The following is a 15,040-nucleotide window of genomic DNA, read 5'->3' as shown; positions in this document are numbered from 1 at the left end:
TAAGCAGTAGTTCTCCAAGAAAAGAGAGAAAATTAGATAGTTTTTTTGTTTGCAGTTCTTAACAACAAAGCRGGTAAGTCTGGCCAAAATAGTTTCCTAAAACTAGGTCAAAATACTCATTCAAGATCACTTCTGCACTGGTTTCCTAGCAAATTAATCTACCCACAGATACATGTAATGCGTATCCTGGCGACAGTGAGGCAGAGAAAGAAAACCAAATACATTAATGAGGTAGCTTAGACTGAGTAACTGCAGTTAAAAGTTTTATTGAACAAAAGAAGGTAAAACATGGTAGTCCAAGTTCACTGAGCAAAAGCAGCTCTCCCGCTGAAGCTGCACTTTGTGCTAAATAACCTTATTAACTGAGACTATACAGAGGACACATAATATGCAAGTTATCTCAACAGCAAAGGAGAAAAGGTAGATGAAATTTCATCTGATGGAACAAYTTTGTCAAATTCAGTGGCTTAGGTTAATATTTCTAGCCCTTATCTACCTATATTCAGTACAGGCATACAGCAGGATATACAACTGCACTGAATTCCCATTTGTTAATAGTGTGTGCTCCCGTGCAAGCAGAAGCCAATTCTTGAAAAACCCCAAATTTAAAAAACCCAAACATTTGAAATCTTTTGTCTGAAGCATCAACTCAACTGACTCAGGAAAAACACTCAGTATGTTATAAAAAAACACCCAGCCTCTACAAGGTCCACTTCCTGTAGTATTAGTAGTTTAAAATTATTTTTATTTCTCCTGTCTGCCTAAGAAACTCCATATGCTCTGAAAGCACCCACTAAGTCAGGTGGGTAAACAGATATGTCAAGAATACTCTGTGAAAACAGGGAGGTAGCTCAGGCCCATTGGCAACCATTTGTAAGAGTTCATTCACACTGATGCAGCCTACCTCCCTTTGTAATCTGCAGTCAAAAATTAAAGGAAAAAGGATTTCAATTATGAAATTTAGTGAAAGAACGTGTTCAATACAAACTCTTCCAATTCAACTCATTGGGCTTCCAGATGCAAGTTATAAGGTACCTCACACCCAATACACAACATTAAAAACGTACCCTAATTCATACATTTTACAGACAGTATCTTTTTTCTCACTTGTTAAACATTTGGCTCCAGTGAGTACATTTTTTTTTACCACTTGATAAACATTCTAGGCCAAACAAACAGCACAAGTAATGTTAAAGTCTTTTTCCAGTAATTGTACCAACTGCTGTAGGCTAAGCCTAACAGAAACTACTGAAGAAAAATAATAGACTCCATGATGCAGTGCAAAGGTATTACTACAACATCGTAAGTCAAAGGATGTTTCTAAGGTGCTGAAAGAGGAGATTCTCTAGAAGGTGACCCTGTATTGTCCTCCGGCGGGAAAACAGTGAGAGTGCAGGCTCGAATGCCACCAAGTGATTCAGGAAGGTCAAAYACTTTATGCCACTCATCTTTTTCTGGATCGTATTTCTGAACTATTTCCACCATACACCGATTATTCCACGAATATCCTCCAACAACATAGATTTTATTTTCAAAGACAGCAACCCCAACATCGCTTTGCCCACGTAACATGGCAGCAATTGGAGTCCACTGGTCTAGAGTTGGGGAGTAGTATTCACAGCTTAGAACATCATCATAATCACTTGTTCCTCTAAAGTGATTTCCACCAATAACATAAAGCTTGTCTCCTACAGTACACATGCAATGCAGACCTCTGACTGTCGTCATTGGGGCTTTCTGAGTCCATTTGTCTGTGTCAGGGTCAAAACACATAAGTTCCTTTTGGAAAGTGTCATGGGTAATTCCCCCTAAAGAAAGAAAAAACATGTTAAAGTAGTACTTCCTCTAGTGAATAATAAATAGCAAAAATATACATTTTAGTGAATTAATTTGATCTGCCTTGAAGCTTCTTCATATTAAAAATATGATTTTAAAATGCAGTAGATGTGTGAGACTATTGTAAGTTAATGTACTTTGTTCTTTCAAATCTGAATATGGAAAGGAGTACTTTATTATAAGAWGATACTGGCAGATTAAAAGCACAGAAATTCCTACCTATGCTTCATTTTGTCCAAATCATTATTTCTTCATTTACATTCATTTTGCTTCCTAGTTTTTTCACCATCATGAAATTAAGAGTAAACTTCCCTTCCAAATTCTAATACAGTAGTATTGTGTTCTAGGTAGCCCTACTACACAGCAGGACTTTCTTCAGAAAACTTTTTTCCATCAACTTGCATTGGCGGGGGGGGGGGGGAGGACAGAGAGAAAGAGAGAGAGAGAGAGAGAGGACATAGATTTCAAATATTCATATGTTAACAGACCCTTATGGTTCTGGCTGTTTACCTTCTCAGTGGCTCCCTGCAAAAGCAGATGGAGGGGCTTCAGGGGAAATCACAGGGCGATTTCCCATCAGTGGATGAAACGTCCCTCCTTTCTGCAAGGTCACTAGGCAGGTCAGGAAGCAGTCATACTAATTTCAGACACCGTAGGCTTATTAACTACGCTTCCTTCAGACCATACTGCAGCTGTACTTGAGATGCTATAAAATACGCAGAGAACACGCTGCTACTGAACAACCTCCTGCTGCTGCCACCCAACTGCTCAGCACTAAGCACTCTCGCTTGGACTAACTGACTGAGCAACGGCATGGTGTCTGCAGGAGTTGCAGGAGAATCTACTTAACTCATTTGGACAGCAAAAATTAAACATGGGAAAAAAAAAAGAGAGGACTGCAAAGTCCTGACATTTTTTGACAGCCAGGCAGTGACAGCGCTCAGCAGCCTGCGAAAGAGCAGATGCCTTAGTGACAAAGAGCCTCTCGTCCTATGTTTAGAGAAACAAGTGTCTATACCCATGGGGATATCTGAGGGGACAGGGGGAGGAGAAGAAAAATCTGCAGGAAATATACAGCAACTAGATGAGCAACTACAGCAGAGAGGAGATATATATGTGTTGCCTGCAGTAAAACAGGAAAAAAGCAAAAAAACAGCTTCTAATCACTGTTCTGCTGTTTCTAACTTAAACAGAATTAAGTACAGAAAAATAAACAAACCGTCTTATGTTAAATTTTAAAACAAATTCCTATTCTACCCACACAAATCCCCAGCCCAAAACACACCTCGATGATCAATCTGTTCCAATGGATCTCCCCATCGGTTATGCATATACCTAAACACTCTCCCACTCTCAGCTTAGTCCTTGAAGGACCTCCTTGAGAGCCCTGTCAGAAGAGCCAGGCTGCGTTCTCCTTTCACCTTTGCTACGATCATGGAAAGTACAACACCTGCTGATGCTGCTGGATGTTCAACCCTAGTGGCAGGTACTTAAAACCAAACACGATGCAGTAATGTGGGTGCAAAGTCTAATCTTTCTCCTAAGTGGTGACATTGGAATAGGTCTCGCAGAGATCACTGACGAACTGAGAYTGAAACTTCTTTAAAAACAGTGGATTTTCAGAAAGCCTACTGCTCTCCAATTCAAAGGGCATTATAACCTTGGCAGCTGATAGGACTAAGCATATCACAGTTAAAGAGTAGTGGAACTAGGCATACTATTTGTCTACTGTAATTAACATTAAAACTTTTGCCTTCACATTACCTCAGTAAAGGCTGATATTGTTCTTTACAGTAATGGTTTCCTATGCTTTCCAAAATACATCAAAATAGATGTGTTTAAAGGTTATCTCTATATGAGTGTTCAAGTGCTGTTGCCAGGAAAATGTATTCTGACAGTTAAAGCGCATAACTCTGCTTTGCAATTCAGAGCTGCTGTTTAAATATGTATACGCATAATATTATCTAAAACTGTTGTCTTAGACTCTGCAGWATGTATGTTATTTGGCTGGCTTCATATGAATTTGAGTCACTGCTTATACAACAGCAAGCCTACCGTAACTGGAGACTAATTCTTGTTGTCTCCCACTGAAACAGAGAAATAATTTTTTCAAGTGAGATGATTTGATAATATGAATTATTTACCTGAAATATACATTAATCCCCCATACACCGTTCCAGCATGGCCATAGTGAGGTTCATTCATTTTTGCGACATAGCTCCATTCATTCATTCTGGGATTGTAACACTCCACAGTAGCTGTTTAAAACAAACAAGCGAGAATATAAAAATGTTGAATCTAGCAGTGATTTCATTTTGAACACCGTTACAGTGACATTAATACATTCATAAACAGAGGAAGTATCAATGAGAAAACATTGTTTAGCTGAGAAAGTGTCAAGGGAATTATCGAATATTATGTCTAGAGACAATGCAGAAAAACCTCAAGCTTCGTCCCAGAGAAATGAAAAGAAAAAAACCCTCTTGCACTCTCACCTTGCATTTGTCTCCTTCCCACTCCTACCTGACAACTAACCTGCCCCAGCTCATGTACCCTGCCAGAGATACAGTGGCAGAACATGAGGAGAAAAAGGTGACAAAGTTGGGTGCATTCAGCTTTTTCGCCTTTCTCTTGTTCAGTCCCCTCCAGTATCTGCTGGAGACGGGTAAGGAATACACCTAAAACCTGCYGCAAAAAGTATCACGGTATCTGGCAACCAGAACTTTTTTCTCAGACCCGTATCTTTAGCAGTGTCCCACTCACRCAGAAAATAAGCTAGATTTTCTCTTCTTAGTATTTTGTATTGAAAAGGTATGATGCCCCCAAAAGGAGACAGCATCTGTTAACTAAGAATTTTCTATTGCCTTAGCTCTTAAGTCCTTGTACAGCAACATACACAGCACCTACAAGTCACAAATTCAAATAGTTTACAAAAGCTGAGCTTTGAAAAAAATACAAGATCTATCAGTGAATTTAGAATGGAGAGAAAAGGTGCCTGTATTGATACACAGCTCCATTTGTGCAATTTTCTTTGCAAGATAAAATTATCAAACAATYGAGGGCTTTATCAAATCAGAAATTGCAGAGGTTAGTTGAAAAGTTAAAAACACTAAGTTAAGAAGCAGCCCAGACCCTAGGTGTCCTTGCAGAAGGCAATTCTGGGAAGAATTCCTCTCCTGGACATGGGAAGTGACGCAAAGGTCCCAGGAGAAGGGCTATGCAACAAGCACAGAAGCACATTTAAATAACAGATTAAGCAAGTTATGGAGAGTGGTGATTTGAGTAGAAGAATATGGCCAGAGCAAGAGATGCTAAACCATCCCGTAATATAGTGACCTTACAAAGCACAAGGCAATTATCAATAACTGGGTTACCTTAGAGGCAAATTAAAACTCATGCTAAATAATGAAAATTACAAATCAGATTCTAAATGCTTGTTATACAGGGTCTAATCTCTGAAGAGATGTTTATGGACTATGCATAGGAACTTCAATCAGTCTTTGAAAGCTGCATTTTACTTGCACTAGAACAAGCTTTTATTCAGTCAAGTTTAAAAAACTGGAGCTCTGCTCTCAGGAATCAGTGACTTACCGTCCAGTATTTCATGTCAACAGAACAAGAAAAAAGATACAAAAGCGGAAAATCTTGGCCTTCTAAAGGGGTAGAAACTGACTGTAGAGTTAGTACTAATTACTAATGCACTAATTTGCACTACCTCTGGTCCATGACATTGTACAGTGACTATAAAGTACCTTTGACTTAACTTCAAATCTGTATTAAAAAAAAAAAAAAAAAAAAATCCTTTGAAGCACCTTAGAAGAGTAGTTAAAGCTATGGCAGAATGTGAAAACTTCAGACTCCCTCCAAAAGATGTCCAAAGAAAATTTAGCAAAAAGTGCATTAAATAGTAACTTTCTGAACTATGTTTTACCTGCCATGTAAAATCTCTTTATCGCTGCAGAACAGGATGTTTTGTAATTCCATGCAAGCAGGATCGAGTAGATGCCTGCTCAAAACAGAAGCTAGTCCCAGTGTCAGGAATATTGTTTGACATCTGGTTCAGCATGACCTAATGCTAAAAAAATAATAATAATAAAAAAGCTATACTACACTCAAAAATTGCCAAATTGCTTAGGCACCTTGGATTTCTCTTCAGCTCACCTCCAGTCAGGGGCTGAAATTTAAATGCAAGAAATACAATGAAGTGCTAGCTTAGAAAGTAAAGTCTGCGGTATGGGGCAAAAGGCTTCTTTTGAAGCAAATTGTACTCATTGACTTATAAACTGAATAACTTTTACCTTTTTTCTAATTACTTTGAAAAACATACAGCCTGAAATACTTTTGCAAGAATGCCTTGAATACATACACTCAGATTTAGAAAATCTGCCCAAAATGAACAAGTTCCCAAATAAATTTACTCTAGAACAGCAACCACTAAACACTCCCTAAATTCTAGCTTTCTTTTTATTACAATTTCCAAATTCTGCCACTGAAAATGAGCCCTGGACTGCCTTTAATATTACAGGCACATACAGAGAGATAGATAGAAATATGCTAAGCAAAGGTATGAAAAGATATTCAAGCAAGTTKCATGACTTCTGTAAAAAAAATTTTAAGTCCACATCTCTTAAAAAAAAGTTAAGTTTTCTTATTTTGTGTCCTGCCCGCTTTGCATACCCATCAAGGATTTACACCGTCATAACTGGCCACTACGGCCAGTGAACGTGGGAGAAAGCATTTTGCCCAAAGAAAAGACACGGGCACCTCGAGGACTTGACTTCCCAAGGCACACCTAAGCTTCAGCGTGTGCACTGCCCCGAGGCACGCTGGAGTCCTGGGCGTTCACGGCCAGCATCTGCCCAGAGCCTAAATCAGAGCTCTCTCTCGTATAAACGTATCCATCCATCCCAATACTCCTTTCTTAAAAGGAATCCTCGTTTCTACTCTGCTCTATTTAGCAATCAGAAGAACAAAGATGTGCAGACACTTCAAGCACAGAAGGAAAACAGATTTGATGTGCGAGTAATTATAGCTGCCCCAGTTCTACCTTGCCGGCAGACTCTTCTAACCTGCTGTTAACTGCTACAATGCACCAAAGGTACCATCCTATTTGCTTTCATAACTGAAGGCATCCTCCTTCTCATAGTACTTCCACTCCATCCTGAGCTAAGGAACGTGAAACGTCACATTTAATACTGGAGAACTGTTCTCTCCTCCTGCGCCACAGGCTGCCTTGGAGAGAGAATCTGGAGAATCCACAGCCAACCCAACGCATCACTTAAAGACGGGAAGACGTAACACGCAGAAGCTAATACGCATTACCCTACTGAAACCTTTCTAGCACCATCTTAGAGAGATACTAGTCACCTGAGAAAGGCCACTAGCAAGTCTGAGATCGCTCACTCTCTGGTGAGGCCCAGAATTCCCTCAGACATCACCAGGGAGGCTTCAGCAGCATCTGAGGGCGTTTCAGACAACCCCGCTCCATTCGTATCTTGCCCCACTGTGCTCTAAAACAAAGTTAACGYGCTGCCGAGCTAAAACAAACCCCGCTGTCCAGTTTGTTCCTTAGGTCTAGTTGTTTTCCCTATTTCCTTGCAAKGTCATTCATATTCTCTCTTGTAACAAGACCTCCCCCCGCACCGAAAAGCGAAAAAGCATCCAAAATTTGAGCTATTACGTGAAAGTATCTGTCCAATCAAAAAATAATGAAAAGAAAGTAGGGATATCTTATATAGCATCTTTATAATGGCTATAGTCCACAAACCACTGAAAAGAACCCCTACCTCATTGTAGCCAATGGTTTTTACGTATACCTATATACTTTACATATACTCGTACGTACACACACAGACTACAGAACGGATGGACTCGCTCTCCCAAAAGCATGAGTGATTCCATCAGCTTGATCTCTGTTTTAACAGCGGAACTCCTGACCCGTGTGTACCAATAAATCCGGGGAGGACATGCCTCATTTTAACAGAATTAAGCAATCTCCAAAAGACACAGAGCTTGGGCAGTCCCAGGGGACGCGCAGTCTGTACTCATTTTATAGTGCCATCTGTGATAGTATTTGAGAAGCATATAGGTATTTACCATTCCTCTGTCGAGAGCTTCTAATGTGTCTTGAGGTTTATTACAGCAGCTCTTAGCAACTGTACTGCTGGTGAGTGTTATGTTTCAAAATCCTTTTTTTTTTTTTTTTTTTAATTGCAGTATTTCTGTAACACAGCTTGCCTCTGCAGAACTCCAAGCTTGCTTTGATCAATTAAACAGAGCTCTGTGTAACAACACATCTTTGTCCACAGCACGGCAAGGAGTTATCTCAAAATAAACTTCTATGCAAGGGTCCTCGAGTTCAAACCTTGCTCCGATGCCYGGTGTACTAACTGGCCAGCAAGCAGACCGCCCAAATGAATGATGTACCTTCTTCATCTTAACCCAAAAACATTTTATACTTTATACATAGCCACAAGAAGAGTTTTTACATAAATGAGAAGCTGCTTGAATTGAGTTAAGCATCATGCAGGGCACCTGGAACATTTCTCCCCATTTCGTGGACAAGGGTTCAGCTAGACACAACTGTCTTGCTCTAAACCAGAAGATTCTTCTCTTGCTGCCTTAACTGCAGCATGATGAACATGGCATCAGTTAATTTGTGTTTTAATCACAACCCACCACTCCCAAAAGTGTTTAGCAAAATTGCATAGACAAAATCACAAATTCACACAAGTTTAGCAACAGTAGAGCCTGAAGTATTTGGAAATCTGCATATACTAAATTTCGTAATGCTTAAAGGCACAGCTTCTGCCATTATCAAGCACCACAACTGTGCTCATAAAGGAAACAAAATCTACTTGTCTAAGAGGAGAAACAGCATCCTGTGCTCTGCAGAGCAGCGTAACTGGAAAACCTCTATGACCACCGATCCATGCATATCTGAACGACTTTTTTTTTTTTTTTAAGTTTTGTTTCCTTTTCCAGAAGAAGAAACTTTGCACGCAGTTTTAGGAGTGATGCAAATTTTTGCACAGCCCTACGCCCTCAGGGATAGGAACCTGAATAATTCCATAACACGATACATTTCAAGGATGTGTACCATGTTCTGACGCAGGTAGCACCCACCTGCAAATTTACCTCTCCTTACTGATGAACCAAATTTTTCTTAGAAAGCTTGATGCACTGTTAGTAAAGCAGCTGTGTATTATTGCTGAAGTACATCCTCCTGAGCTAGAAAGCAATACAATGCTTTAAAAACCAAGCATTTGGAAAGTGTTTTGGGCAGGCTCAAAGCCCCCCCCCCAAAAAATTTTATTTTTAATTTTTATTCCCGCAGTTTGTCAGGAGGATAAACAAAAACCACAGAAATTCATTTTAGTAACTTTAATCCTTTGGCCCTTTTCCATATAGAGCTGACCTTCCAGAAAGTTGAATTCAGGTTTTTCAGAACTTTTTCCTCTACGACAACATGAGATTGAAATTAGTTTGAACCCAAGGGCAAATTCTTTAATATCTGTCCAAGATACATTTGACCTTCGCTTGTATAAAAGCTTGGAGTTTCTCATCTGAAGAAAAGGGGATGTTTAAGCTGGATTTCATTTTTCAGCTGTCAAGGTTTATGAAAGAAACATGAAAACGARAAGTGACTTGCCTCACAATTAACAGGAAAGGAGACCAAACCCCAAATCAAAGCTTCAGGCAGCTAGAATATTTAGCATTTACAGAGTGCTTTTCCCATGGAATGATCCAGTGACATTTTTCAGGTCTGTGTGGAAATCACTGCAGCATTTTAATGATATCTTTACCRAAGAATTTTAGACAGGTGATAAATTTTATGTTTTAATTAAAGCTGCACATGAGCCGAGGTCAGCAGAATGACACTGCTTCATCTAATTTAAGAAAAACACTGTGCTTAAGGTCTACCTCGCACTCAGCTCGCACTGGCTCAGGGAAAGCGTTATTTCCTGCCGATTTTGGTAAAACTGCTGCAACTTCATCATCAACATTCCCATAACCCTGCTCTGTTGAGCTCGCACAGGACAAAACCAGCAGGTAGATTATCTGCTACTAATTCAAATCATTAAAAACTTCTCAGTGAAGACTAGGTTTTTTGATACTCTTAAGACAACTCTCAACAGACATTAATTTGTGCATTAGGTTTTTTACAGGCCATTATACTTACCTTTGGAATGAATGTTCAGATAGATTAAGTAACACATAAGAAAACCAGCATTTTAACTAGAAACAATTTTCCTCTCTGACAATTAAACATTTAATCTAGATATCATCCAGATTTTAATGTCTCATTTCATCATCGCTCAGCTTGATTCTACCACTCAAAACTGGGATATTTCACGAAAGATTTACAATCTGTATGTTTCTTTCAGTTTGTAATATGACAACAAAACAAAGCGTGGACTATCTGAATGGCTGAGATGCATTAATAAAAAAAATTACAGATGCTGCAGCACAAATTAGGTTTTGTTTTCCTAARTAAACTTAAAAGATACCACAATGCATTTGTAAAAAAACAGATCTTAGCAGTGAGAGATCCTGCTACAAAAAGAGAGCTGACAACAAGGCAGGGCTGAGCAGTGGGAGGAAAGCAGCAAAAAGTAATGAAGGAAAAAATTTACATCTGTATTAAATAATATTTCTACATTCTAATATGTCAAGTACAACTTCTGTAGCATTTCAATTTTAGAGCACTGAGACAAATTTATAATTGATTGTATATTCCCAGATTTGCAAATGCTAAATCCTACCTCTTTTGGAAAATGTAGCTGATTAATGGGGGCCATCTATTACAAACTTTTGTTAATTTAAAAGTTACCATGTATTTATTCTTTGTTTTCAACCATCTCCCTGAAATTAGGAGATTTTTTTTTTTTTTTTGGCCAAGTAAAATGAATCATCACTGGCAAGGAGGGAAAGGAGGAGGCAACAAGACAGGAGTCATTCATATTAATAAGTTAACTCTGTAGTCGCAAGATACGACCGGAATACAAGCCATATAAATAACCTCTAACAACCTCCGCAGCAATTCCTCTCTGTGTTTCCAGTGCATCTAGAAAGCAGCAGTGTGACAGCTTCAGCCTCTTGGTTTTCTCTGCACCCGTTCACAGGGCAGCAGAGCATTTCAAGGCCTAAAAAGAAAGGCAAGGAGTCCGACTGCAGGAGAAGCACTTACCTAGCTCACCCGCKGCATTTCGACCACCAACGGCATACAAATGTCCTTTGAGGGCACTTAGGTGGAAGAAGGTGCGCTTCTCATTTAAAGATGCAACCTGCATCCACTTGTTATAGCGGGGATCAAATCTGAAGACCGTGTCAACCGCGGTTTTTCCTTTTGTGTCGTAATTGCTCTGGCCGCCAACTACGTAGAGAAAGTTTCCGATCACGGCAATGCCGTGCTGGTACCTCGGTGCATCCATGGGAGCGAGCGACCTCCACTCGTGGGCCTTTTCGTCGTACATCCGTAACTCTTTACTGACGACCAGCTGCTGCCTCAGCACTCCCCCCAACGTCACCAAGTGCGTACTGTCCGACCGGATGGCAGTCCTCTCCGACTGCATGACTGGTTGCATGTACGGCATCATTTGGTAATTGCTGGCTTCCAAAAGCAAGTTTACGCASGTGTTGTCAGTTCTCATGAAGTCCACCGTCTGCACGTAGTTAATAAGATCCTGGGGGGTCATCAAGGGAAATCTGATGTTCTTCATGAGTTTTGCAGCATACTCCATCCGAGGCTCCTCATACCGCAGCCAGCGACAAGCCGCCTTGAAGAGTTCGAGCTCAGTGCAGTGCTTAAGGCTGTTACTTGAAAGCACAAAGGCAAGACGTTCAAAGGGGAGTTTCACAAATTCACCAGTACTTAATAATGCAGGGAAGTTCTTCAGGATGAAATTATTAACATATTTATCCACTTCTGTGAGATTGTACGTGTTGGCAATTCGCCCAACCTCAACGCAGTTTTCTAAAGAAACCTATTAAGTAAATAGAAAGCGGAATCAAAACACTTTCTTAATTTGGTGTCTAAATGATAACGTAGACTTTAATGAATACTATAGAAGCAGCAATATTTCCATCATTTTGCAATGCTCAAGGTGATTTACACATGAGCAAATAAATATTCAATGTGATGTACATATTCATGACTGCAAAGGGAGACCCAGTATATTCCATATTCTAGAGAAAGAAATGAGACAAGTAGCAAGCAGATGGCATATATTAATTATGTCAGACACGTTATACAATGATGGTACACAGCAATTATATAGCACTTCATCTTTGAACGCTCCGCAAACATCGTTGTAAGTTAGAAATGTGGAAAATAGTCAAAGGAGAGGTGATTAGCCCAAGGTTAGAGAATGATGCAAAAGTAGGAATTGCCATTAGACTTTTCTAACACAGTACTGAACACATACTGTCCTAACACAGCCAAGGAAAATGAAATAGCTACCTCTCTCCAAAGCTATGTTTCAGGCAGCTTATTTACAGTGTTCATTCGCATAAGTGTATTATTTACAAATGAAGAAAAGTGCATCTTAAATAAACTATGCTGGTGTTCTTACAGAAGATGTCCATAGCATACATAGTAATATGTAGCAGCTGAAAATAACAACACATCAAAACTACTGGATATTATAGGAAAATTCACTCCAGAAACACTCACCATATGAATCATATCCTAATTGAATACAAGGTAAGATATTTTTGTACTTCCTTATTGCTTGCTTCATTGCTCGTTGTCCATTTTTCTGGAGACGAGGCAATCTGCTCAGGACTGAAGATGGCATTTCTAAAAACAGTTTATCCCACAACCATATCTTTTAGGTCTTGCTGAATCTCTTTTCTTTCTCACATCACAGGCTCCTTAAATTCTCTTATCTGGGGTCACTCGGGATTCAGGGCAGGGGAACGGAAAGGATGGGACACAACTTGAAGCGGGACTTTGATGAGCTCTGCCACTTCAACTAGCTCTATGATACAGACGCATGGCAAGCCAATTTTCAGAGGCTTCTTGTTGAGAATTGCAGCTCTTTCATATTCAATCCCAAGATTTATGCTAAATCAAACTTCAGGTATACTTGCTTTCTAGTCACCTCAGCCAACAGCTCGTCAGCCACACTCAACTTTGACAATTTCTGTAATTTTCTCACAATTCTCGTTATATTTGCAGTGCCAAAAGAATTTAAACTTAAGTCTTACAGTTATTTAAAAAAAGATTATAAAGTTTGAGGACTGCTACCTGACTGTAGCCTCAGCATTCAAAAACCTGAAGGTCATGACAGAGATCACAAGATTTTTCTACTGCATAACCTGAATCTGATACTAGGCAATTCTAAAAGTCTAATGAGTATGAGAATAGTATATATATTCTTTTTATTCACAAGAAAATGATCTAACTTGTCCTAGAGTAAATATCCGGTCATCAGAAGTCTTTGTTCACATGTCCTGAAATGCCTTCAGAGAGATAGAGGCTCCATATCTTATTTTTCATCTCTAAGCACACTAATCCTGCAATCAGGATTAACCCATGTGATTAATATGTGGCAGACTAACAGGATTTCTGTTATAAAAGATCTATGCAATATATAACCATATAGGTTATACTGTAAATCTCTGTGATTGAATATATTCCTGCATATATTCCTTACACTGGAGAAAAGGACTCTCTAATTTTACACTGTTAATGACAGACAAAAAAAAAAAATCACATCAGCAGCTTCCAATCACCTCTACTCCTCTTGGAAAAATTACCTTATATTGCCCTAATCAGTCTACCAGTATTGTACGGTACTCAGGTTTGGGGTGGGGTTTAGTGTTATGATTACATTTAGTCCCCATTATGCTCATGAAATTGAGCACTTTGTTTGGCTTAGTAACAATTCCACCACAAACCTCAAATTACGGTACCATATTTAATATTTTCTTAAAGCTACTTTCTTTGTCAAACATGTTATTACCGATTTTACTGTGCTTTGAGATAACAATCAACAAACTAAGCTAAAATTTACCACAAAGAATTATTCCACTGTCATAAAAACTATCTAGAGATTCTTAAATTCTGARTGAGAAATATAATCCTTTAATAGAATGAAATGCAAGTCACTTCTACCTAAACATTTTAAATTGGACAGGGTACAATAATGCTATTTAAACACTTAAGTTACTGAAGTCTTGACTTTCAAAAAACAACCTCCCCCCAAAAAAATCCTTAACTGATTATCCTATAAAACCAGACACTGAGTAACATAATAGCAAGTAATCTGAGAATCCCAGAATAAAACTTGACTTTCTCTGCAAGTTATTTTCACTATGTCCTCAAAGCCAGTATCATAGAACAATGTCTTGTATTTCAAAGACTCTTACACGTTGAAGCACTTAGCACACATCCCTTTTCTGCAATTYGAAGAGCTTATTCTCCCCTGAAGTTCTCAGTTTTTTGTGGGCTCCCAAAAACAACAAAACAGAAATTCAACCAGCTCAGAAATAGGAATTAATCACATTCACACCCCTCTCCAAGTAGGGCTGAGAGCTAGTAAGGTTCACCATACACGTTAAAAAAGGTAAATCGTTTAAGCAGCCTGAAGACTCAGTCCTCTGCTTCCACCCAAGATTTGCTTGCAAAATTGAGACCACTTTGCTCCCACATCGCTTCTTGTGACAAGGCAGACTTCCAAATATTAAGACCACCTTTGAGGTTTTGCCAGTTGTTACAGAAATGTAAAACAGAATTATAAAAGCAATAAGATCCATCTAAGCAACTATACTGAGATTTTCAGTATTTTGGAATATTTTCTGTTTAATTACAGTATAGTATTCTATTTCCCATTACACTGTTATTTTCCTCTGAATGTTGTAATTTATTTGGATAGGTTTCTAATCTTTCTGCATTTTACACATTGCTATTACTCTTACCAAAACAGTATTGTGCATTCTCTAGCACTCTTCTTTGAAAACATTTCCCTTTTTTTAATTAATTTTCATTACATTATGGCTCCTTTAGGTATGAACATGGGAGCAATCCTAGCCTATTGTAGCATTCTGCAAAGCTATAAATATTTAAAATTAATACTAAAAATAAGACACAAAGCACCTCAGGAGATTTTCCAGCATTTTCGCCAGGAGCCCATTCAGCTGCAGAGCAGGTCTGCAAAGTTCATCAGAACTACCAAGTTTGGGCTATTTAACCAAAAGG

General features: G+C 38.9%; 1 protein-coding gene across 6 annotated transcripts in view; it reads right to left on the bottom strand.

Moving 5' to 3' along the window:
• Nucleotides 1-250: 250 nt before the first annotated feature.
• Nucleotides 251-15,040, bottom strand: part of KLHL13 (kelch like family member 13) — an 82,543-nt gene continuing 67,753 nt past the window's right edge. For all 6 annotated transcript variants that reach the window (XM_085325474.1, XM_085325477.1, XM_085325475.1 and 3 more), the window contains 3 exons: nt 11,027-11,822; nt 3,981-4,094; nt 251-1,808 (listed from right to left, as the gene is read on the bottom strand). In XM_085325474.1, the coding sequence (XP_085181600.1) occupies nt 1,321-1,808; nt 3,981-4,094; nt 11,027-11,822 (1,398 nt within the window). In that variant the 3' untranslated portion in view covers nt 251-1,320. The remainder of the gene's footprint in view (nt 1,809-3,980; nt 4,095-11,026; nt 11,823-15,040) is intronic.

This window comes from Rhea americana, unplaced genomic scaffold (assembly GCF_003343005.1).
Source record: "Rhea americana isolate MKP2758 unplaced genomic scaffold, rheAme1 scaffold_98, whole genome shotgun sequence".
Classification (NCBI taxonomy): Eukaryota; Metazoa; Chordata; class Aves; order Rheiformes; family Rheidae; genus Rhea; species Rhea americana.
The sequence above is the reverse complement of the archived record's forward strand: the minus strand, read 5'-3'. Positions and strand labels throughout refer to the sequence as shown.